At 39.1% G+C, this 27,012-nt stretch overlaps 1 protein-coding gene across 6 annotated transcripts in view; it reads left to right on the forward strand.

Annotated features, from left to right (window-relative positions):
* ZNF521 (zinc finger protein 521) overlaps positions 1-27,012 on the forward strand; it is a 277,847-nt gene that overhangs the window by 107,719 nt on the left and 143,116 nt on the right. For all 6 annotated transcript variants that reach the window (XM_069957686.1, XM_069957683.1, XM_069957685.1 and 3 more), the window contains one exon: positions 11,472-11,556. In XM_069957686.1, coding sequence (XP_069813787.1) covers positions 11,472-11,556 — 85 coding nt within the window. The remainder of the gene's footprint in view (positions 1-11,471; positions 11,557-27,012) is intronic.

Genomic DNA, 27,012 nt, shown 5'->3' on the forward strand with positions numbered 1-27,012 from the left:
TGCTTTGCATGATAATGCACAGATAAGAAGTAAGGGAGGGAGGCTGGGAAACAGAGTACAGAAAGAGACTTTTTTTGCCTAATAAAACCTATTACAGAGTTTCTTAAAATCAGTTGCACTATTGATTTCTACAATAAAAATGTAATTGACATTTACACTTTGATAGTGCTATATTGTAATACTGGTAAAAAAAATTAAGTTCTTTATCAAATAGTATGTACCATCCTACCACAATTAGGTGACCTACCCTACACTACAGGCCTACTTTCCTGAGCTAGCACTAGGGGGGCTTTTACATGATCCGATCTTTATCCATCTACGGCCACAAATGTGCTCCAATCAGCTCTGTGCCTTTACACAGCACAACTATTTGAGTGATCGGGCCACACAAACAATCCCTGTAACGTTTCTCCATCCATTTAAATACATTGCTATCTGTGTAAATGGGATGTGTGGCTGATAAACAATGGTTTATAGGGCTGCACAAAAGATGCGATCGGCCGATGTGCAGACATTTTCCCGCTCCTTGGCTGATCACTGACACTTTTACAAGGGCCAATTTCTGGGCATGTAGGCTCTTGCTTTTTCCTGGGTGATGGGTAGAGAACAGGATCCAAGATAACGGAAGTCACTTACCCTAAAAACTAAAAATTGCCTAGCGTATCCTATTATAACTACACAGGTAAACACTATTTGATCAACCAGTATGGCGTGGTATGCAAATGGGATGCTAAGTTGCTTGTTTTTTTTTTCTATAGCAGAATTGCAATTTAAAAATATCTATATTTGCATAGTGCTGTTGTACTTCTTTGTGTTTGCTTCTGTAAATAAGAAAAACATGTCTGCTTTCAAAAAACAGCACCATACCCACCTAGAGGTTTCTGTGGCATTACAGTTTTACTGTCATTTGTATTAACTTTTGACATTTCATTCCAATATGTCAAGTTAAAGCATACCTGTCATGATGTACACTGACCCAATCGGCGTGCTGTCTATTCTGCAACTGGAAATTCGGGTATCCATAGATACAACTACGTCTGGTTGGTTCGGTGCACAAGCTCTATTGGATCAGAATTTAGCTTGTGCATAGTACATAGACTACCTGAACTACCGTCAACAAAATTGCATAGCGTTTGGGTCAGTGTATCATGACAGATAAGCTTTAAGATCACACCAGCTGTCAGTCACTTCACTTCCGACTGATAGCAGGAATCAGACTCCATGATAAGGGACAGTTCACACTGAGCAAAAGGTTAGTAATTGAAGAGGAAATTCTGCTTGAAATTCCTCGCCGACGAGGGTGTGTGCACGCTAAGGAATAGGCATGGAATTGAAGAGGAATCCGCTCTTAATAACTGCTTGAAATTCCTCCCATAAAATATGAACAGAGCAATGTCTCATTGTGTTTAATGGAATTTCCGCCCTGCTGTTCACAATGCAGAATTTCCAAGCAGAATTTTCTGCCACAGATCTGCTTTTCGCCAGAACTTATCTGCGCGGATTCTGTAATGTGAACCCACCCAAATTCTGCTCAAATTGTGCTCCTTTTGGGTATGTGCACACTGAGTAATTTTGACGGAAACTCCGTGGCGGAATTCTCAGCTCGCGCCCACTCGCGTCCTCCGCTTGTGTCATAGACATTCTATGCACGGGCGGATTATGCCCTCCGTCCAGAGAATTAACTTGATCATTCTTTGGACGGATGAAAGAATCCGCCCTTGCATAGAATGGAGTCTATGACACGGGCGGAGATGCGCATGCCCGCTACAGTCTGCGAGCTGGTGCGAGCTGACAATTCCGCAACAGAGTTTCAGTCAAAATTACTCAGTATGCACATACCCTCTCTGCCAAAGCTGAATAGGCAAGGAATTTCAAGTAGAAAACTTTCCTCTTCATTTCCTCGCTGAATACTTGCCTATTCCTCGGTATGAATTCCAGTGGAATTCAAACAGAATTCAAGCCCCAATGACTTCTATAGGATTTCTCTAGGGAATTCTGGCCAAAGAATTGCCATGTCAACTTTGGGCGGAAAGCAGATCAGCGGCAGAACATTTAGCGCGGAAATTACTCTGTGTGAACAGCTGAGCGGAAATCCCTTTGAACTCAATGAAAAATTGCTCTGCACCAATTTTTTCAGGCGAAATTTTAAGTGTGGATTCGCCAAGGAAATTCCTCGCCTTTTGCTCAGTGTGAACTGGCCCAAAGTGGAGAACGACTTGACAAAAGGTTACAGATGACAATACCGACAGTGAATGGGACTAAGCTGCTATACCACACACAACCTGTTATCAGGGGTGGTGCTGTTTTTGGCCCTTTTAATCTGTGAATAACCCCTTTAAATTTTGTGAAGGGTATTGTGGCACAGACTACAGTAGTAAGCCATTTCAATGAATTTGATGAAAGATAAATTACAATCGTTTGCATTTAAAAACAGATTGACTTTCCTTCATGTTATTATGCTCGGTTTAAGGCAAGTCAATTCCCTCCTGCTTTGAAAAAGGTTACAGACTGTACAGTGGTGGCCGTTCTAAGAGCGAACAGGGAATGGATGGCTGTGTTTGCTTCACAGGACCTTCCTTTGATGAGGCGTGACCTGAAGAGTACAAAGGGCTTAAATTATTATTTTGTAATTTTCAGCACCACATAAAATGAAGATTATGAACGGAAGTAGATTGGAAGCAGCGCTGTGCCTAGGGAGTCTCAGCATCACTATGCTTGCTTAGAAGAGAGCGTAAAATCACCACTTACATGTACTACCGCTATAAATATTACATATAGCATATTGCAATAGTCAGTGCAACAAGATGAAATTCACACAGATACACAGATCATTTCCTTTGACAACTTAATCTTGTGGAGAGCACTACAGATTCTATTGCAATAAAAAAATGTAACTTCCACGTTTGACATTTAAAGGGACACATAGTCATCACTTTCCTAGTTTAATTTTACCACAACATAGTAAAGGTCACATCCTCTGTGAAATATGGGAATTTTATTGAACTTCATTTTTTTTTCCAATGGCTTATCAGCAGATTATGAAAATAATATCAATGGTGTTTTCATAGCTGTTTTTCTTCTTAGTCCTCTGTCACCGTAGGTCAGTCTGGCCGGGCCTCTAGCGACTGCACTCCCAATGTCAATCGTTGACTCGCCACATCCCACATGTTCCAGCTTTCCTATACCAGCAAAGTAGCAGAGTATGGGTTATTTTAATTAAGCCCTTGAAGATTCTCACTATATTTCTACCATATACAATTTTTGTTTGAAATTGATCTGGGCCCTCACCTTAGAAATCCCCTTCTTAGGGATTACATTTTATTGAAAATTCAGGAAAGGCAATATTTCCCTGTAGATGATGCAGTATCAAGTGTTGATAGCGCTCAATGTTCTGAGTAATTGAGGGGAGGATGGAGGAGAGAAGTTGTTCACTAAATTGATGATTTCAGAATTGCTGTTAGCCAGGCAAGTAAAGTTTGCAGTCCTGTGCATCTATAGATCTTTGTGCAATCACCAGGGTGTATTAATAGGCCTGAAGGAGAACAAGAGAGATTGGTTATATCAGATGAAATGTAAGTGCTTTAGGCTTCCAGTGTAATAGGTGTACGATAACACAAAGATTTAATGTAAGCCAGAATAATAACCATACAGCTTGATGTAAACTAAATTTAGATTTTATTTATTTTGATATACATATTATATGTGACCAAAATGGGGTGCTGATGTATCCCTATCTATACTGGATTGTTTCAGTGATATTGCCCGAAGTCAGCTATTGACTACGTTCAGATCATTTTTTAACTTTATGAAACTTTGGTCACCATTTGCTGCGTTTTCAGCCAAACCTTATATATGCTCATAAAATTTCCCAAAAGTTTTCAATGACCGACTACATTTCAGTCATTAAAATGATTGTGGCCTGTGCCAGTTCCATCAGGGATATGTTAGCACCCCATTTTAAAAATTTTAGACATAGCTATACATCAGATGACCTGATGTCAACCCCGCACAGGACAGATTATAAATAGTTGTGATTAGTGCTGAGCGCTCAATGATCGAGTGCTCAACTTGAGTAATGAACCCAATTGAAGAGAGAGAGAGAACAAAAAATAACAGTTTACTACGATGAGTGGGAGATATAACTGATCATTTGGTCATCGGTTATTGAAGGCCAAGGTCAGCTCAAAAAAGATGAGTGTAGTCTATGTGGGCTGGACCATTTTGATTAAAGAATTCTAAATTGAAGATCCCACCACTGCCACTGACTGGCTGAGCGGACTTGAAACGTCACGTCTCAAGCCCACGTCGGAGACCAGGAAGCGGCCGGGCAGCGCGGACCAATCCAGGACCCGGCGCTGGAACCGGAGAGGTAAGGGGATGTCATTGCCCTCATCCACCTCCTCCCCGGTCATAGCCGAAAAAGCCCCCCAGCCCGGAGTACCCCTTTAAGCACAGATTGCAGGGTTGGAAGCTACATGTATGATATGTCATATATAGGCTATGTTATGGCTATGTATATCTAAAATAGAGAAAAGGCGGAAATTTTGATATTTAAGAAAACGTCAGCTATTGCCGCGATTTAACTGACTGCAATGTCAATGCATTAAAGTCAATAGAAAGAAGGACGTCAAATGCACACAATGTATTGAATAACGGACATTTTTACCACGGACAGCAAAATAATGAATGTAAAGAAGTAGAGAAACTCAGTAGCACTCAAAGCCGTGGGGTCCAATTAAGGCTTCCCTCTGGACGCAGCTTTCACCCAGGCCGTGGATCCAAAACAGCCCAAATAAGTCCAAATAAAGAAAATGGATGACAGCGTCCACCATCAAAATGTAGATCTTTATTCCTCTTTAGTAAAATGCAGTGACATTTCGACCCTTTCAGTTTGAAAAATACTCGAAATGGTCGAAACGTCACTGCATTTTACGAAGGAGGAATAAAGATCTACATTTTGATGGTGGACGCTGTCATCCATTTTCTTTATTTAGCAAAATATGAAAATGATCATTATTTTTGGACGTCTTTTGCAAACAACGGACGTATTTTATTAGTTGTTCACACACAGCTTTCCTTTTTTCACCGTTCTTTCTCCACTTTTACTATTAAATTCAATGGACTTTTCTATTAAGCCACACCCAAAGGGCAATTAGTGATTCCAAACTAGAATAATGTACAAACACCAGTCATTGCACTAAGGGGAGGACAGCTTTGCTTTGGCTGTCCAGGCATGATGGGAATTGTAGATTGCAACATGCTTTACATGATTTTGATCCCATGATGCATAATTCCCTTATATATAACTGCCCAAACATCCAATACGCTAATAACAAGTCTCCATGTTCTTCTTCGGTTCTTAGACATCCACATTACCCAACCATTTCAGTGATTGTAACCTTGGAATCAACTATTTATTTTGTAGTGCTTGGATAATGACACATTATACTCTTAAGTATAGAATTGCAAGAACAGCCACTGAGACAGGAACTGACTGTTTCCTTGTAAAAGGAACTAGCCCATAATTTATATATTAAAGTCTGCCTTGTTGTTTACGGTGAAATAATCAAACCTGTAATAACTGTGTAAGATCCCCCATGTTCCTGTTTTCCAACCTCTTTTCTCCTCTTGGAGTAAATATATCACCCTCTAATGGAACTATATAGTTATTCTCTTTGTCCCTTATTTTTTGTCCCTTAAAGCAAACCTGTCAGCAGGAGACCAGGGGTTTAAATAAGCCCATGGCTAGTTTGGGCTTCTCATCATAATTCTAGGCATACCTTTTTCAATCTCCTTAGTCGTTTTCAGCACGAGATGTAGGCCTTTTTGGACTCAAAAGCCCAAAGGAAGTTCCCCAGCATGGCAAAAATCCAGGGAAGTCCACCTCATTTCTGGACTTACCTGGGTCCTTGTTGTACTGGGAATTGCCCTTTGGGCTTTTAAATCTTATTTACTTATCAACAGAAAAAGCTTACAACTCGGTGCTGGAAACAACTATGGCGATTAAGAAAAGGAATGTCTAGAATCATGATGAGAAGCCCAAACTAGCTATGGACTCATTTCCTCCCCTTTTTTTAATTTGGAATAATTAATTTTCCTGAGTATTAACATTTTGGATGCTGGATTTTTCTAATTCCGTATTTGTGGGATCCTATCTGTGCACCAGTTGTTGGAGTGCTGTGCAACCTTGTCCAGTTACAGCTGTCAGGACCCTGTGGGTGAACATAGGAGACTATCAGTTCCCCTATAATTCCACTAAAAAAAAGCTGTTGTTTAACAAACCTTTAAGACAGCCTAATGCTGCTACTCTTAGAGTGGGTTCACACATTACTGATTCGCAGCGGATTTCACTCTGCGAATTCGCAGCAAAATTTACTGCGAATACCTTAATTGACACTTTCAGGCTGGGTTCACACTACGTATATTTCAGTCAGTATTGTGGTCCTCATATTGCAACCAAAACCGGGAGTGGATTAAAAACACAGAAAGGATCTGTTCATAGAATGGTGAAATTGAGTGGATGGCCGCCATTTAATGGCAAATATTTGCTGTTATTTTAAAACAATAGCTGTTGTATTGAAATAATGGCCGTTATTTACTGTTATATGGCAGCCATCCACTCAATTTCAACATTGTGTGAACAGAGCCTTTCTGTGTTTTTAATCCACTCCTGGTTTTGGTTGCAATATGAGGACCACAATACTGACTGAAATATACGTAGTGTGAACCCAGCTTCAACAGGTATACATACTTGTAGCGGAATTTTCATCCCACTGTGAGTATGTAAAAGTCAGCCCCCTTAACATCCCAAGGTCCAGTGTATACATTACTGGGTCCGTGCTCCGGCTTGCTTTGGGGGCTCCCGGCATCTGGACATCCCGCTCAGCCAATCAGTGGCTGTAGCGGGGCAGCACACTGATTGGCTGCAGGGACATCCAGACGCCAGGAACCCCCAATATATAATAATGTATGCACCGGCCCAGAATGAAGCACTGGGGGCAGGCTCGACGGCCAGGACCCTAAAACAATTATAAAACAATATTATGATTAAAATGAAAGTATCCTAGCTCATGTCTACATTTTATGCTATTCATCTCATCAATATAACTTAAATGTAAAGGGGAGCATAGCCTAGAAATATAAAGCTGTAAACTGCCTAAAAACAATGTGAGGTAATCAGTCAAAACACTGAGAACCGCATGTACGAATTTTGGCCTATCCTGTTTCAGACTTTGTTCCCACTATGTGAAAGTGCCATCATGGTCATTATTTCTCGCCATCATTATCAATAGACAGCTGACTTTTCCTGGTAACATCCTGTAGTGCAAACATAGCCTCAGTCTTATTCTAATGTTCTGTTTTGTTTTTTTTTTAGTTTATTTTATGACAAATATAATATTATTGGCCACTATTACATTTTTCACATCCTATACTGAAGCAGGTAAGTTGCCTATGTTGTAGGCTAGGGTCACATTTCTGCCAAGGTGCCATTCAGACCTAAACAGTCAGTAGTGGATTACAATAGGTCCGTTTCGGGCGGTAGCCCGGGGTCCTGAGCTCCTGGGGGGCCCATGGCCACCCAAAAAGACTGATACTTTTAGTAATGAAATGTCTCCTGGCTACAGTTCTGCCATGATTTGCAAGAAATCATGGCTTTTCTACCGCAATTTTGCACAAATCAGGACATCATGATATTATCTATCCTGTACTATGAACACTATGCTAGTGTTGCCATACAGTGGGTTGGGGGCCCAGGCTTGGTGAACAGCCCGGGGCCCATGGTAAAGTTAATCCGCCCTTGTAGACAGTCCTTTGAATAACGGCAATTAAAGCGACTCTGTACCCACAATCTGACTCCCCCAAACCACTTGTACCTTCAGATGCTGCTTTTAATGCAAGATCTGTCCTCGGGTCCGCTCAGCAGGTGATGCAGTTATTGTCCTAAAAAACAACTTTTAAACTTGCAGCCCTGTGCCCAACGGGAGTATCTGTGCCCTAACTTTGCACCATCCCTCCTCCCCACCCTCTTCATCATTAGGAATGCCACTGAAACATTTTCTCCTGTCTGAACACTGCACAGGTGCCTTAACGATCCAGCCCATGTTCAGTATTCACTCAGCTGAGGAATAGGAGACAATCTGCCTGGAGCATTAATAATGAGGAGGAGGACGGGGAGGAGGGACAGAGAGGTTGTGCTAGCCTAATGCATACACAGTCTAAGCCCCAGTCGTTGGGCACGGGGCTGCCAGTTTAAAAGTTGTTTTTTAGGACAATAGCTGTATCACCTGCTGAACGGACCCCAGGACAGATCTTGGATTAAAAGCAGTTATCCGAAGGTACAAGCGGTTTGGGGGGGGGGGGGCAGATTGTGGCTACAGAGTCGCTTTAACTGATGCAGACGGATATCCGAAAGATCCCATTGACTTCATTGGGGTCGTTGGGTTTCTGGCTGGTGACCACTATTTTACAGGATCTACAGGAATAGACAAAAAATTACTGCTTGCAGTATTTTTTGTCTGCTCAGATCCTGCAAAATAAACAGAATATGTTTATAGAACAGAGTATGAACTTAGCTTTAGTTTTTGCTTTAATTTTAATCAAGCCACCTGTGAAATAAAAAAAAAATCAGCAACAAAAAATAGCAATCCATTAATATGGTTACATAACCCTATAACCACACTAACTTGGCTAATGTGATAAATGTAGTGCAAGGAGCTTGATACATGTGAGTCTAAGACAATCAAAGAGAAGGATAAAAGCAAGCTTGGGGCTATGCTTACACAATGGCTGTCTTTTAATAAACGACAGCTGCAAATAATGTTCAAGAACATTATTTGCGGCCATGATTTTAAAAAGACATCTTTTTGACGGCAGGGTGGAAAAATGGCCACAAAATCCCATAGTGGGAACATAGCCTATGGGTGTTCAACTAGGCATTTTAAAAAGGAAAAAAACAGGCACAATATGTGCATGAAGTTTGCAGTTTGCTGCACGTAGATAATAGATGAGAATCAATAAGGAAATATGAAACACACCATACCCACATGACATTTTGTGTTTGTCCATTTTTTTCAGGACATCTTGGCACTTTTCAGATTTTCGGCCGTTTCTCAAAATCACAGCATGTTAAGCATTTTATGTTTTTGCTTGTTTTTTTTTTTCAAGAAACAGAGGCATTTTGTCTTTTATAGATTTGTATTGGGTGGGGGGAACACCAGAAAAAAATCCCAAGATGCACATTGGCGTTGTTTTTCTTTTCTGGTGTTTTTTTCCCAATTTTTCAATAGAATTCCTGAAATCACATGGATTTTTTTTTTTTAAAAAAGTGGCGGCTCCCAAGGTCTTATCTGCCATGAGACCATAATAGAAGATTGTAATAACAGCTTACCTATAACCATGGTCTTCCTACTTCAGCAGATCACAGCTTGCATCCCATCACATCACTGGCTGGCTTCTCCTCACCCATTAAACCCCAACAAAGTTTTTTTGTTTTTCAACATTGTTGGGGTAGCTTCACACAAACCATATCGCAGCGGATTTCACGCTTTTCTATGGGTTTACATACTGCTGTATTTTTTATTCCGCTGTGAGTATAAAAAGCCCCTTCCCACTTAACCCACCACTGCCAGGCTACTATGTTACATGCCCACGCTCCCAATTGCTTCTTCGGCTCCTGATTCCTTGTTGTCCCGCTCAGTCAATCAGTGCACTGTCCCGCCGCACACACTGGTTGGCTGAGCGGTATGCCAGGGAGCCAGTGCCTAAAAAAATAGAAAGCAGGAGCGCGGCCATAGAAAATGACAGGACACAGGATCGTAGCAGATATTGCTGCAGAAGTTGCAGTGTGAGATCTGCTGCGATCTGGTACATGTGAAGCTACCCTTGGCAATTGGAGATTGCTTGATGGGTGTGACTGTTCTTAGCGGGAATCTCTCAAACTGCTGACACCATTAGATAGCTTTTAAGATAGGAAGACTCCTGGTACTTTCCATATACAGTATATGTTTGCGATTTCAGAACATAGAAAATTCTTTCCTTATATGGCAAGAAGAGTCAAAGAGGCTATTCATAAGCTCCTGAAGTGCCACAAACTGTAACACCTCCTCTCCCCTCTTCTCATACCTGACCCTGCTTAGGACTCAGCTTCCAGGTGTCAGTCAAGCGGGGAAGAACATTGCAGCAACTCAGGAGCTTGGAAATACCTCTTTGACGTCCTGTAGTAAATTTCTCTAGGTCCTGAGAGATAACATGTGTCTCCTTGACTTAATTAACAGCTATCTAACAGTGTAAGAAGTTTGGTCATGAATTAAAACTGAAAGCTTCCCTTTGAAGTTTTTTGTTAGTGGCAGCATTGGACGCAAAGTGTCCATTCATTACGAAAGCATAGGGAGAGAGGGGCATAGGATGCTGGTGGAGACCATGGAGCTGCCTTTCTCTCTGATTTATGGCTTTAGTGCTACGTTTACACGGAACGATAATTCGCCCGATCGTACGATTAACGATGTCGGAGTAACTTTTTTTTCATAACGATCAGCGTTTAGACGGTGCGATATATCGTACGGAAATTCGTTTTGCAATCGCTTAAAGCCTACCTCACACATTGGTTAAATCGGCAAACGGCTGTTCACACGGAACGATCTGCCAATTTTTTGCGAACGATCAACGACGATTTGAGAAGTTGTTGAAAGATCAAAATGAACGATTTCTCGCTCGTCGTTTGATTGTTCGCTGCATTTACATGTACAATAATCGTTCGAATTCGATCGTTATCATGCGAATTCGCACAATATTCGTTCCGTGTAAACGCAGCATTGGGCAGATTTATCAAACATGGTGTAAAGTGAAACTGGCTCAGTTGCCCCTAGCAACCAATCAAATCCAACTATTATTTTCCGAAGAGTCTGTGAGAAATGAAAGGTGGAATCTTATTGGTTGCTAGGGGCAACTGAGCCAGTTTCAATTTACACCATGTTTGATAAATCTCCCCCATCTCTAGGACCTAGCAGCTGCTGCAAGGCGCTTATGTCAGCAGGTAAGAAAGGGAGCATTTCCTTCCACTTTCCCATGTCACTGCCCTCTCTGAGACACTGCCGACAACTTCTTGTGTCATTTGTTGAACAAAAGTTTTGGTAATAGGTTAAATGCTCGCACTCATATTATAGATTGATGTTCTCTTCATCCATGTGCTCAAAATGGGAAGGACTCCAGCTAAAAGCGAAAGGAATGTAACCCTGAATCTTTCTGTTAGGAATTGTTTCTTTCTTTTCTAGTCTGGAATCCTTAATATTTTTTGTGACAAAAGGCAGAAGGAAATACTGATCCCTTTAAAGCCAGTATGATGGGGATTCAACCAGGAAATAATACAAAAGAACAACATGTCTGCATCTTGATAAATATTATTAAACATTTTTATTTTACTTTTCTTTACCCAAGTATATACAATAATGTGATTTTTTTTTTAAATATTGTAGAAAAAAACCTACCAATGCATCAAGTGCCAGATGGTATTCTACAATGAATGGGATATCCAGGTCCACGTTGCAAACCACATGATAGGTAAGTCCAGCTTCGTTTATTCAATGGCCTATGAAAAATGAAAAGTTTTATATTTGTAAATTTGTAAAAAGTTTGTTAAAAATTTTTTTTATTTTGTATCCTAAATTCTTTGCTTATTTGGTTATGCTACCAATAGGACAACAAATATACAAAAAGAAGGATCTACCTCTTTCTGTTTAATGGCATTGGCTTGTATTTGCTCTTCTGAAGCATGTTCTAGGTACAGTAGTGGTCTGTTTGGTAACATTACATATAAGGAATGTAAGTAAATCATGAAATTATCGTCTTTGTATTTTTATCTTTTCTTTTTATAGATATAGATTGAAAACCTAACAGTGTAAGTACCTGCAGTCTCCACTAGAGTTTTATCCCTATTTTTTTTTTCCCTAAAGTGTGCAATATGGTATTCTATGGTGGAAATTTGTTGTATGGCTATGTTCACACTTTTTTTTTTTAAAGAATGGATGCTGATTGTAATGAAATCAGCGTCTATTCTTTTCTGCAGGGGTGGCATTGTATTGAATTCAATGTAATCCTGCCCTCTGTCTACCAACATCGCCATTTTAACGCCCATTCTTTAGAATGGGCGTCAAAATAATGAACATGCCTATTATTTCCGGACGCTGTTCTCTGCTTACAAAATGTAAAGTACAGCTGGCGGTTGTGCTTTACATTGTAGTGAATGGTTGATTGATTTGCGGGCACACCTAACGGTGCCCACTATTCAGCCTGCAGGAACATGATGTACACCGCCTGGGGGCCGGCAATATAACACCGTCCAAAGCTATGCAACGGACGGTGTTATACGTTGTGTGAACATAGCCTATAGGTATCTGAGATGACAAAAGGTTAAAAAGTAATAGATAAATATATGAACAGGAATTATGAAATGCTATTACAGTCTATGACTATGTTCACACATCATTTTTTCCTCTGCATTTTTTAAAAGAAAGCATTACATCTGTCATTTTGAGGTTAAAATGACGTCAGTCATTTGGCGTTTTGGATGCCTGTCATTACAATGATGGCTGTTGGTACATTATTCTAGTCTAGGTGGACTAATTGGCCTTTGGTTGTGTCTTTAATTGAAAAGTCCATTGAATTTAATAGTAAAAATGGTGAAAGGATGGTGAAAAATGAAAAACTGTGTGTGAACAACTAAAAAGTAACATCCACTGTTTGCAAAAGACATCCTAAAATAATTGTCATTAATATTATTTTGACGTCTGCGTAGACAACGTTTGTCATTTTATGCACTATGCATTGGACGTCCATCGTTTCATGCATTGCATTGAAGTCAATTACATTGCAGCAATAACGGATGTCTTTTTCAATTTCAGCCGCCTTTTTTTTTTTTTTGACGTTGTGTAAACATAGGGGTATATGTTTTTGCTCAATTATAGAAGTATGGAAACTTTGTATGAATTTTATATTTTATTCACGGAAATGTCTGCAGGTGGGAGGACAAATTCTCAGCTATGCATTTGCATTATGCAATTGGAACAGTAAGCCAACATCCGTAATTACAGGCACAATCCCTGCTGAGCAATAGAAAATATACATAGAAAACTAAAAGCTAAAGTTTGTCTGTGTAGCAGAGGCCAAACGCAACCATGTTTAGTACCTTCCATGTAACATAGTCTTAGAAGTCCCATGTTCGGAAATTACATTCACCAGTAAGGTCTTTGTCTTCAAGCTTTAATACCCTGGCACAATGTGAAATCTCAGAAGCCTATTTGCTACTTCGTTGCATCAGATTCCTTGTATTGACTTGATTTTAGGCAAAAAAAACATTAGTAAAGAATATTTTGTGGCTTCTATTGCCCTAATATATTTCACCTATATCATACGGTAGTCCTGTGGCAAGGAGATAATGTCACAGTGGTTTAACAAACATTTGAAAAAAATCATGACTACACTACAGATATACATCACTAGGAGGAACGTGTATTATTGTGTTTGTGCTCATATCTTTGCTAATGCACACAGTGTATTTCTTTGTGCAACATTTATCAAGGCAAATTAGCTAGATTTTACCAGTTTACACAATGTTCACCATTTTTCAGTTTTTGCACCAGGAGGGTGTGTGGTTTCAGATTACTGTAATTTCCCTTCCTGGTTGATTTATCATCATTTTTATTTTTTGTACAAATAAATGGACAGCAGTACACAGTAAACAGTGTGGTTTGTTATTCAGGCTGTTTTAGGCGAAAATTGTGCAAGAATTATCAGTGCATGTGTGTAGTAAATTTTGGGCAAGGAAAGCAAGAAGTGTAGTGCAGAGTGTGTAATAATTGACACCTGCTAAGTTGCACAAATGATACATCCCCTCCCCCCCCCATATTTTTGAATACCTTTCTACCATTATTCTGTATACTGATGGCAAACATTAAAAACATGATGTGAATGGAGCCTAAGCAAATCCGAACAAAATGAAGTAAATGTGCAGATGTGCACTTCTGTGGCTGCAATCCAGAAGCAAGCATACAAGAGATACAGCAGCACTCGACTAGCAATAAGACACATGTGAACACTGAATGTAACTTATTTTGCATGTGTTTTTGTCATGAATATTTATATTTATACATATAAATTTTCAAGCCCATCTGCCCCGGCAAAGCAGTCTTATCAAAGTGATTGAGATTGAGTTGCTATCCCAGGAGCAGTGTCTGATAAAGGACTTTAAGGGAGAAGTCCGGCCAGACCCATTTTCTAGCAAGTGCTGGGGAGGATAAAAAAAAAACCATGCTCTTACCTCCCCCCGCTCCAGTGCTGGTGGCAGCATGCAGACGCTCTGGTCCCTGCCTGCTTACTGGTCTGGCGGGACCCCACTATGGCCGCTGACCAACTGAGCGACCCTCATACATCATGACCCGGGTCCCCACTTAGACCAGGAAGCAACTGGGGACCCAGCGACCGGACCGGTGGCACACAACCACCAACGCTGGAGCAGGGGAGGTAAGCGCATGTTATTTCTTTTATCCTCCTCCCCATGACTTGCTAAAAAAAAAAAGGAGTCTGGCCGGACCTCTCGTTTAATCAATGGAGCACTGGCCACATATTTGCTCTGTTTATTTGAGGGGGGGGGGCATTTAACCTCCATTCTGAGGTAGTTATCCCTTGTCCTATAGACAGAATTTTTGACTTTTATGGGATAACCACTTGGTGGGCCATTAACCATTATATATATATATATATATATATATATATATATATATATATATATGAGACACACTGCATGTGTTAGCCGATGTGAATGGTCCACTCCATTACATAAATATGCATCCTACTGCACCAAGAGAATTATTAAAGCTTTGTTGCCATTTTGTTGGTATTCTGGTAATTAAAAGATAACTGAACTAGATGGTGCCCATATGGGCATATATGTTGGCTTTGTTACTTGGGTGGAGCACATACATCTTGAATACAGAGGATTTATAAAAAATATCTCCTGTATTTTTTTCTGATTACAATTATTTTACCATCACAATATGTTTTGTGTCGTTTTACAGACTGGCTCAGTGGACCTCACGTTATAACATGTTGTCCATCTCTAAGACAGCGCATTTAAATGACTGAGCCACTTTAAGAAAAATATAGCATTTTAGTCAATCTAATAAGTTGGAAAATAAAGACAATGAATGAGGAAATGAAGTGTAAAGTTAAGTGTCCTTAACAGCAAAATGATTTGTATATGTTTCTGTGTGGTACAAACTAATGGGATTCTGTAATCTTCTGGGGCAGTAATAATATTTAAATGATAAATCATTCAAGTCAACTCATTTTTACTTCTAACTGTGTTTATCCATCCTCAAAACTTTCCCATAGATTTATTCTGGTGGACGTTATTTTGCTCTTGTTTTGGTCACAGTGAACACAATAAATATTCAATAAAAGTATTATAGTCCTCAACCACATTATGGCAGAATAAACAAGGGGTGAGCTAAAGTAAATGGGGGGCTCCATCACTTTATATCAGAGCGCCTTGCCTTAGTATGTATAATACTTATAGCATTAAAAAAAATTATTGCAAAAAGAGAATTTAGATGGTAAACAAGGGGGTGGTCACTAGAAATATATATTTTATAGATGTGTAACGTATGATTAACTACAATGGTCCCATCCCTTGGCTTCACTACTTGTGAAATAAATAGATCTCTCTTCTTATTAGTGTTTGTCAGTTTGTGTGTGTGTGTGTGGGGTGGGGGGAATCCAGTCCCATCTCCATAGCCATATAATAGCAATAGAATAGTGCTCAGTGACTTTTAGCATGGCTCCAGTCAACAGTGCTGTGTCAATGTCAAGCAGTAGCAGCCCAGCTGCAAAACCATGGGCCATATGACCTTATATAAGCATGTGGCACTAACTACTGTAAAGTGTAGTAGAAGAGAAATAGTAGACAAAGGTTGTATTTTATAGTGATAGCTATCGAGGAATAACTACACCATTACTTCAGTTGGCATAATAATAAGAATGTGATAACAGCTATGACTGATGTACCTTAGATATTGTTACAATATTTTTTTACTTTGGCGTAGACCAAAACCTTTTTACATTCTTATTCCAAAATGTTAGATGGGTTATTTCAAACAAGCGGAAATAGGAGTAAAGATATATAGATTGTCATTAGTATATGAGATGAAACATGATGAAATGATTTTTATGGCACAAAGAATGTTTCTTCCATCGAGACATCGTGTATTTCTTTATCACAAATGAAATTACATTCCGAATTCATAGTCCATTGAACTTTTTTCTCTTAATTCATCAAAGGTTGGCCAAATATGTTTTAAAAATGCTGAAACATAAAATATTACAAGTACTTCTTTTATCTATTTTGTGCTGTCCCTGAAGGCAACTTGAAGGAGATGAGATGTAGGTTCCCTTATGATATTCAGTGGTGACATTTAGAAAAGTCATATTGCCAGAAAGTAATTTGAATAGTTGGCCATTCATGCCAGATTTATGAAGTGAAATTAATTTACTGCTCGCGTTGTACTAAAAAAGTCCACGATCCTGATCACAGACCACGGCACTGGGGGTTTCCAGCTGCTTTGTCTCTGTTTGTACATAGAACGCTATCATTTTAGGTTAAACATTGTTGACCAGAAAACACAACTGAATCAGCGCTTCTGTGATGAAAAATAAGTCTCCTAGGACTAAAAGGGTAACAACTTATTTAGCTTACTACCTAAAAACAATAACAGAGGCAGTGGCGCTATAAAGTGGGGTGGCAATGAAGAGTTAAAGCGTAAATCCGGTCATAGAGCATTAAACACTCATTTAACTAGATAACAGATGAGCAGACGACTCAGATGAGCAAGCAAGCGCCAACTTGTCAGGTCGGCGTTCACTTGCTCCTCATTCCCCACTCGCTGCCGTCGCAATTACACGTGGCAACATTGAGAGGGTAAATGCGAGGGGCGTGCGGGTAGCTGTGGTGGGGCTGCCCGGGCGATCATCAGATATATAGGAGATAGCAGCGGTCTGCTGCCGCTGCTCCTATGGTACAGAGCAGTGGTAGCAGATCGTTGCTAGGCTGATCGTTTGTGTTTCACCCTGTTGAAAGACAACGATCAGCCAACATCGTGCATGTCGCCTGATCATTGTCCTCTATTACGTGAATCGATTATCGTCCGTAATGGCCGATAACGGCCGAATACTGCAGATTATCGCTTAGTGTAATAGGACCTTTAACGTATGTTCAAACTGAGTAAAACAGGTGTAATTCCGCTGCGTAAAGTTCCGCCTATCTCAGTGTCCCTTAGACCGTCTATGGGAGAGCACGTGCTCCTCCGCAGCCGCCTCTCTCTGCTCAAAGAAGTGACATGTCACTTCTTTGAGCGGAGAGTGGAGGCAGTGGAGGAGCACGTGCCCACTCATTCATTCCGCTCTGTTTGCTCAGTGTGAACATACCCTAATAGAGTAAATGAAAAGCAACCATACAAGACCACCCACTTTTCATTTGGGTGGAGACAATGCAGCTTACTATAGATAAAGTGGGGGCTTGTACGTTGCTAAGCTCCTCTGATATGTTAGCTGTTTAAAGTTCCACTATATTGTAACAACAATGCTTTTAATCCAGGTAGGAAGAATGATATTCAAAGCAGCTCTTTTACGCATCCTTTTTGGTGGTATGCTATTTTCTTCAAGTCTTCTTTAAGAAGCCTCAGAATATGACTGGGAATAAATCATGCAGAACACTTCACTAGAAATACAAATAACCCATTTTCTGGGGACATACAATAGTTAGCAAAATTTATGAAAAAGGCTTCCGGCACTATTAGTCCTATTGTGGTGTTCGTCAGTATGTGTGTACATTTTTATTGGAGTCTGCACAAAAAACGGGGTGCTCACTACTACTGAATAGCAGACAAAAAAATTGTAGAGGGCACTCACCATAAAAACTTCAATCTTTATTCATAGCTTCTTAAAATCGTCATTATGAGTATTGCAGCAGCGAGGACGCCAGCACCTTGGTGATAGCGTGGCAATGTGACAGCTGTTTCGCACATGTCAGTGCGCTTTTACAGACGCATCTGAATTCACACTTAATTCTCACAGAATTCTTAATGAAGAATGAATGGCCTATAAATCGCCATCCTTTACAGTGCTGTCTTCAAGTAATCCATGTAATCTAGAGTTTTAGAATAAATTACCAGTCCCATGCTATAGTTTTATAGTTTTTTTGTATTAAAAGAAACCTGTCGGGTGACAGTATGAAGCCAACAGAGGCTCCCTTCATTATGTACTGTGATTAAGGCTGGGTTCACGCTGCAATTTAGCGTTTTTTAACTCATCCATTTTATGGGGTAATAAAATGAATGGAAAAATGGATGCAATCGTGTGCATCCATTTGGATCTGTTTCTCCACTGACTTCTATTATTAAAAAAATTGATCAAAATGGATCCTTTTTTTAGCGTACACAAAACTGTGGTTCACCATGTTTTTCTGGATGTTAAAAGTAACCATTTAAAAATAGATCTCTTAAACGGACTGCCAAAACGCAGTGTGAACCTAGCCTTACTCTGAAATGCACCAGAGAGATGACAGTTTGACAGGTAGAAACATGTCAATCAAGCCTGGCACAGTTGGGTTTGGTTTAATTGATAGGCTTCCACCAAGGTTTGTCAGTCAAACCCAGTGGGTTGGAGAGAATGTGGCAGAGTCAGCTTTCTTGACCTTATACACACTATTCCAAAGCCCACTAAGCCAATCCCTGAGATGGGGCAGCACCATGGCCAGTGATTGGCTGAAAGGCTGTCACTCCCAAGACAAGAGTAAATTTGTGGAAGTCGTGGATTGGTAGGTAACTCACTTGCTGGCATTTCCACAATGTATAGATTATGCAGCAAAGAGTCACATTTGGGTTAATACCAGGCACTGTTGATAGAAATAAGGGACATTGGAAAGTAATCCTAATATCGATCTTCTCCAAAAAGTCATGTTACATTCATATGAATTGCTGAGCATTTTGCACAGAGCTAGAGGTGAAAATCCATATTAAAAAAAATATATATTCAAAACTTTTTCTTTGCGAAAAACACATCAAGACTTCAATTTCCACATAGCGTCTCCTTATAATGGCCTGCCTACAACACAGCAGAAACTCTGCTCAAGGCATGCTTGGGGATAGTAATTAGTTGGTGTGTTTTCTACTAATTCAATGAAGTGGTTTATTGCTAATAAGCTAACAAGTGTGTTTTATCATTTCGAGAACTCCTAAGGTTTTAGGCACTTTATTAAAGCCTTTTTTTTCCTGAGACTAATTTTATATATACAGTGCTAATTAATCATTGAATGTATTAGTTTTCCAATAAGTACACAGTATTTAGTCTACTGCCTTGTTGTTTGATGGTAGATCAAAGTATGAAGGATGGATTTATAAATCTTCCTTCTTGCAGGAGGCAGAAGGTTCTCTTGCGTCTTGGTTTTTCAACTTTATTTCCCAAAACAAACACTCTTGGATAATGAAGAGGAGAAGAGTATAAATATAATCCTCCTGGTGTAAAACACATGACATAAAGTAGTAATGAAGAGCTGATATAGCCATGTTTGCTTTACAATATACCAAGTCTAACTAATATTCTCAACGTTTTCTCTTGTGAGTGACTGTTTTATTGCATGTTATAGTATACCCTACTTTGCCTATCATACAAGTTATGTAAACCTTGTAGCTATGTCTTGGTCTCAAAATGGCTTTTCTTCTCCATGGGATTTTGCTCATGAAGGTAACACAATTTATGTTATTTAAGGCCTTCATAGGTCCTTATGGGTGTACCTTTTTGTATGTGGGCATCAATGTACTGACGGTACTGATCATTGAGGCTTCTGGCAGACAAAAATCTTGCATGACGCATTTTCAGTTTGAAAAGAATGTCACCAAAAAAAACTGTTAACAGTTTTTACTGCTTTTTGGTAGTTCTGTCATTTTTTAATTTTAGTATATATTAAAAGTTTTTTTTTAGCCATGTGATTCTTTCCTCATGTGATAAAAAAGAATTAAAGGGTTGGGGGGGGGGGCACCAGAAAAAAACACCAATATGCATATAAACATGGCATTTTTTCTGATTTCCTTCTCCCCCCATAGAAGTCTATGGGAGGAGAAACGCAACAGTTTTTTTGAAGGAAATAAATTCCAAAATGTCTTGAAAAACCCCAAACACAAAAATGATATTTGGGTATGGTGTTTCATATTTCCCTATGCCTATGAACTTTTACATAGGGGGAGATTTATCAAACTGGTGTAAAGTAGAATTGTCTTAGTTGCCCCGAGCAACCAATCAGATTCCACCTTTCATTCCTTACAGACTCTTTAAAAAATGAAAGGTGGAATCTAATTGGTTGCTAGGGACAACTAATACAATTCTACTTTACACCAGTTTGATAAATTTCCCCTCTAGTGTGATGGCCATATGTTGATGTTTTATGGTGCTATTAAGTGAGCTTTGTCTAAACTACTTGGTCCTTGACGTCATCCAAGAGAACAATGTTATTTGCAAAATGAACTTCTCCATATTCTGGGCACCTTTTAGTCTTTCCGTTTTTAGTGCTACCTCTTCCTCCTTCTTTCTATGGTCTACTTTACAGCAGCAGGAGAGAAAGAGTGGGAAACCAGTGTAAACTAGACCACTTAACCTCCAGAGAGTGAGTACCACCAACATGGTGCTGTATGTCAGCATTTTTCCTTACCTCCTCCACAGCTTTTAGATATCGGAAGGTGGAGAACGGACCATGGCTACCAGTTGTGGCCATGAAACAAAGGGGTGACTGAATGAGTTTGACTATATGAGGGGGCCTGATGGTGGTGGGGTTATTGGGGAGAGCTGCACTGTCTCTCTCCAACCCAAGCACCAGGAAGTGCTGTGCAGTGGAGGTCATAATAACAGAGGCTGTTGGGGAACAAGAGAGGTATTTACAGTGTTATTTATTCTTTTATCAGGTATCCTGGGCATATTTATTTGAAGAAAATTTTTTTTTTAACAAATAACCCTTTTAGCAGTTTTTTCTTTCTTGACTTTACATTAACCAATAGAGATAGTGTATCTCTAGTACAGATTGTAATACACTTCAGAGACTGCAATTGTAGGTTGCACATATACTTTTAAACTTTTTCCTTTCTTTTAAATTCATGTATAGGACGTCATCTCAGTACCTAGTCTGTCAGTATTGCTTCTTCCCATGTTAATGACAGCAATAGACAGCAAAAATTGTATCCGGTTGTCATGGATGCAATTTGTGAATGAAGATGCAGCAAGCTTTGTCCTGGGGTCACATTCAAGCGTGCATTGTGTCAAAGTCTAAAGAGCTACACGACAGACCATACCGGGCTGCATTGTTGTCCCTTGTAGATGTATCTTATCCTTGCTTTGTTGTGAATTGAATACTGTTATGTAGACCTAAGATGTAAAATTCTGCATGAGAAATAAGACTAAGATTAAAAGAGGATTTTCTTTATAAGCTAATATATACACTAAGGAATTTTTAATAAGCTAATAGTCAAATCCTATAACCAAATCCAATGGACATTTGGTCATTTTAAAAAATTCAGAACTGTACATTGTCAAGGAAACCCTGTTTCAAAATAAGTTTTGCGATCTCAGAAGTTGTGCAGGAGGTGGAGTAAAACGCCTTTACAAAAATGTAGTATATATTTTTCTGTGTTTTATTGATCCTTTATTGTGTATTTTTTTATTGTTGCATAATTTTTTTATATGGTAATATGTGAGAATTAGCCATCTATATTGCATTGAACATATACGCTCTACCCATGTTTACAGTCATTTAATGCTGAGATGAGCCTGACATTGTCAAGCCGTATTTGTTTTCAGTCTGATAACTTTTGACCAATAATTGCCATCCTCTAATTATCTATTTTAGTCATGAAGGAATCTTTCTCTGTGGGGGCTGGCATTATGATTAGAGCATAAATCCCATAAGATACATGTGTGTTCCAGATCGCTCCAAACAACTGTCTCATGAAACGTAGCGGGCACATTGCAAACCACTCACTGTGCACAACAGAGGAGCACATTTGCTATTGTGGGCTCATCTGTCTGACAAATAAGATGATAAAAAGCCAAATTGTTAAATTGTTGATAGTTCACTGCTGCTACCAGGCAATTAAAATCATGTCACTTACAGTACAGACTGTTTGTATTTTGTTGTTTGCACGGATTGTAATTTGTTCCTTTTTGGAATTTGGAAATATTTTATTAAATATAAAATTAAAGAAAAAAAAATATATAGATATTTTGCCATTTTTCCTGGCTCTCTTTGATGGAAATATATAGTAGCTATAGACAAGCTGTCAAACCCTTTACCCTATTATAAAGTAACAAAAATGTTATACATATATATTCTTTTATTAATACAAGTACTAAATTAGGAGCTTGTAATCCAAGTGCACAGAAAGTCCAAGGTCCAGACTTTCTTCTTTGTAATTTGAAAATTTACAATCTCTTAAAGGTGTCCTTGCACATCTTTTTGTGTGGCATTTTTCAGGACTCCAGAAAAACTGCCAATGCGTTCTTTTCAATGCATTTGCATTTTTTCTGCCATTTTTGACTTTATGTATGATTGATCTTATTTGTGAATTAGTGTTCTGAACTTTTTTTTTCCTCTGCCATCATATGACCTAGTTGCTGGACCACAAAAGGTGACAAAAACACACAAAAAAAAAAAAAAAACTTTTTGAGACAATGAGAACAATTATTGAAGTCTATGGTAGAAAAAAACACCACAGCTTGCCAAAAAAAAAAAAAAAAAAAGCCACACCCCCAGCATGATGCGTTTTGGATAAACTGCCAAAGATCCTCAAAAGAGAGGAGAGAAAAGTGGCACACCAAAAAACAAAACACTGTGTAATAGGCATATGATAAACTTCCATTGACTTCCAGTTAACATCTGGCCGCTGGCGTTTTTGGAGATTTTAAGGCAGTGTGAAGCCAGCCTAAATTAATCATGTAACATGTTGGTTATTTCCATTACTGGGTCTGTGCAGTGAGGAAGGTGACCAACATTGTATTTTATTTGTAGCCATTATAAAGGCCCCAGATACAAATGTTCATACTCAAGCCTTTAACCACACATGAAGCAGCTCTCAAGTCACAGCTGGGAATACTCCACGATTAAATAAAGTCAAATGAAGCCAAAGCCAGAACCAGACTATAAACAGGCATCAGGTCATAAAGAAAAGCCTGAGATTTCTCCTCTTTTCAAATCCATTCCTGGCTTTGGCTTCAAATCTTTGGCAGATAAGCTGTCAGATAATCTTTCTGTGTAAATGGATCCTTATACTTCATTGAGTGTTTGTACCATCTGCAAAGTATAGATTTGCAAAAAATACATATTTGGTTGATTTGAGATATTTTCTAGACCTAATATGCATCACTTGTCGGGATTATGTTACTGTATATAGAGGTCTGTATGTGCTGTTGCAGTGGCCTTACTTTCCATAGTAGTATGTACTTTGCTATATAACAGGTATTGCACACTGTTCAGCTAGTTGACAGTAATTGTTACATTTACTTATGAAACATTGCCTGTATGAATCACATCTTACTATAGCCATGACTATCATGTATACCCATACAGAAAGATTATCTGACAAAGATTTAAAGCCAAAGCCAGGAATGGATTTGGAAAGAGGAAAAATCCTAGGCTTTCCTTTATGACCTGATCTCTGTTTATAGTCTGTTTCTGGCTTTGGCTTCAAATCTTTGGCAGATAATCTGTCAGATAATCTTTCTGTGTAAATGGACCCTTAAAGATTAAAATGTTGTATCTGGAAGCAAAATTTTCAGCACATTTCTTGATAAAATGATATGCAGCAGTTCTGTTTTATCTCTCCTGGCTAAATGCAGAGGGAAAAGTAGTTCACATTTTACAATAGACAAATTATTGTTACTTTTTAAACTTCAAAACTTAGAATTTAGAAGATGTATAAATATAAATATGAAAAGGTAGAACAAGGTATTGTATGAACCTCATTATCTGAATCGGTAGGTAATGCGCAGCTTGAGCTGAGAGCAACCAAAAATATTAAAAAGTGGTTTGGCAATTTTGTGCGCTATAACAGAACTCAGATTTTATATCCTGTATTGGATCACAAACTACTGAAATCTGTGCTGTTCCATTTTATCAGAGAGCTTGCCCTCTTGTGAGCAATACTGGCTTCTATCTGTAAAAGCCCATAAAGGGTTTCTGCATGGACCATACAAAAGGGATACTTTCCCTTTAATAGCCATCTGTACAGGAGGGATGAGAAGTGGGCCAGGTCATCTCTTCTCAGCTGTCATGATATTAACGTAGGTAATGGAGCAAGCTCTCTTTTCTGCTGGGTGTTGTTTTTCATAGATGTTCATCGATTTACACAGATAATTTTATTTATTTTATACAGTTGGTCCAGGAAAACTGGGCACAATAACAAACATTGCAACATTCCGATTTTTTTATTTTTTATTTGTCATTTGCAGTGTTAACTTTTTGTCTAGAATAGTGTCACACCTACCGTGCAGATGGCTGCATGAATTGATTACCGGCCAAGACACTTAAAAGAAATGTCCAGTGTGGGAATACAATAAAATAAAAGATAAAAGTGAAGTATGTTCTGAAAATTCAAATGATCCTCAGTTTTAAGTTCTAAGTAGTATAATCACAAGTTACCCAGAGTTGTGAGACTTTAATGTAAATAGGCTGTTAGGAAAAAGAGACACCCCACCCATAGTATTTTGTGATATGTCTGATAGGTGGGGATCTCAATGATTGGTCTCCCAACAGCCTGGACACCAGTAGAGAGCAGACCACACATGCACAGTAGTCCTTCATTGCAGCATATGGAAGCACATAGGTAGCAAAAGTCATTTGAATTTTATTTTTAATGAAAGTTTTTTTAATATTATACAGTACCTTTCATAAAAAAAAGGTTTTGTATGTTCAATATCATCAGATATATATGGAATCAAAGTAAGAAGCCTGGAAACCACCAAAATATTTATGATGAACACATCTCGCTTTTAAGGGGGAATTCTACAGACTGAGGAGTTCCAAGTTATTTAGGCTCACATTATTTGTCTGGGAAGGGCTTGATATCTATGCGTAAGGTCTGTGGTCCTCCAGAATGAGATTGGCAGCAGATTATCTTCTCGCGAGACAACATATTTAATTGTAGAATTATCTCATTTCCATTATATTTCAGACAAAAAGATATACTGTACCTACTGTACCGTTCTTCAGGATCATGTTGTTGATTTTCGACTAGGGCCAGCTGAACACAGGCATATTATAGCTGCTTATACGCATTTGTAAGTCCCGTCTAACCTTTGGTCTGGTGACTTGAACTGACATCTGTCATTTTAGGTCATATGACATTTGTTCAGGCTGGATCTTGCAGAAGTAGCACGTCCATGTAATTCTTATGTGCAAGCTGTGATGTATGATGTAACACCTACACATATACCCATCAGCCAGACGGTGTGAACAGTATTGATTACATTGCTACAATGGAACATATCAAGGGGCGAGATATACATGGAAGTAAGTGAATAGTTCATGATATTGGTGCTTTGGAAGCAGAAGAATGAGCAAGCACAACTGACTTAGAGAAATGACAAATTATGATGGTAAGACTGGGTCTGCAAATCTTCAAAATAGCAGGTGTTCCCAATATGAGGTGGGTAGTACTGACCAAAAGTGGTCCAAGGACAGATGACTGGTGAATCAGAGACACTTTCATCGAGGCTAGACCATCTGGTCAACTGCTGCACAAAAGCTATTGTAGGGGGAAAAAAGGTAGCTGTCAGCATTAATAATGGCCATGATAGAAGAGTGTCAGTGCATCAAGCCTGCTATGTAGCTGCATACTACAGAATATGGTATTAATGTTATGGCTGATTGGTGTATAAAGAGTGGGCTTCCATAGATGTATAGATATTTGTTGCATACTGGGGATGACAAGTGCCAAGTGTATTGATGATATCAGAATGTCCCAGTTCTTCAGCAAGACATATTAGTTTTGCATCCTGTAGTTTAGAGATGTGTGACAAAGCTGTAACACTTTACATTTTTTTCTATCCCAATTCCCCAGATTCTGACTGTTTTCATTAACGAACCTGACTTTAAGTCCGACGGGACTGCATCTCATCATTGGATTCTGAATCGAGTTGATTAGTTTAATCTCTGGGTATAACACAAACATGGCTTATTATGCTAAAATATTGGAGAGGCACAAGAGCTGATACTTGAACGAAAATAAAATAAGGCCAAAATGGAATGATCTGACATAGATTAGATGCAGAGAGGATGGGGACAGAGTATGTACACAGCACTTATAGCGGCATTTAGGTGATAAATAACACACATAATTAAGTGAATGCATGTCATTTTATTATGCTTTTTTATTACTGCACTTTGACATACAGCTTAAAAGAATCCTCCAATGTGTTGAAAATCCAGCTCTTTTGTTACGTTGTGTTTTATCTGCAGTCTAATCAGAGAGCTGAAGTCAATATGGACAGTGGGTGTCGAGCTTCAGCTGTTCATATTGTTGCATTTGGTGCACTGATGGGGTTTCATAGGTCACCTTTAAAATTATGCCTATGACAGCAGTAGACACCTGCCAAGATTGCAAGGTATCTTACAGCTCTCAGGATGAAGCCTATGGCCTGGTAGGCCTCAGTTGGAGAGGTATGCATTTGCCGTACAGCTGGCATCACTGTATGGGGCAGCAGTGTGGGCTGTTAGGTAGCTGGAAGGGAGACAAGCATGAAATTTTGTCTAACCCGAGCGGCTTTTTTTTCCAGCTCTGTTGGCTGCTTTTCAGATCCTTGTTATAAAAAAAAGAGTAAAAAAAAAAAAACCATAATCAAGCACCCTTTAATCTGCCTGCGATTACCAGTAGTATAAAAAGAAGAGCATAATGAGGAAAAATGCCTCGTTTTGTTGCTTTCAAAAGC

Source organism: Dendropsophus ebraccatus, chromosome 2 (assembly GCF_027789765.1).
Source record: "Dendropsophus ebraccatus isolate aDenEbr1 chromosome 2, aDenEbr1.pat, whole genome shotgun sequence".
NCBI classification, from domain to species: domain Eukaryota; kingdom Metazoa; phylum Chordata; class Amphibia; order Anura; family Hylidae; genus Dendropsophus; species Dendropsophus ebraccatus.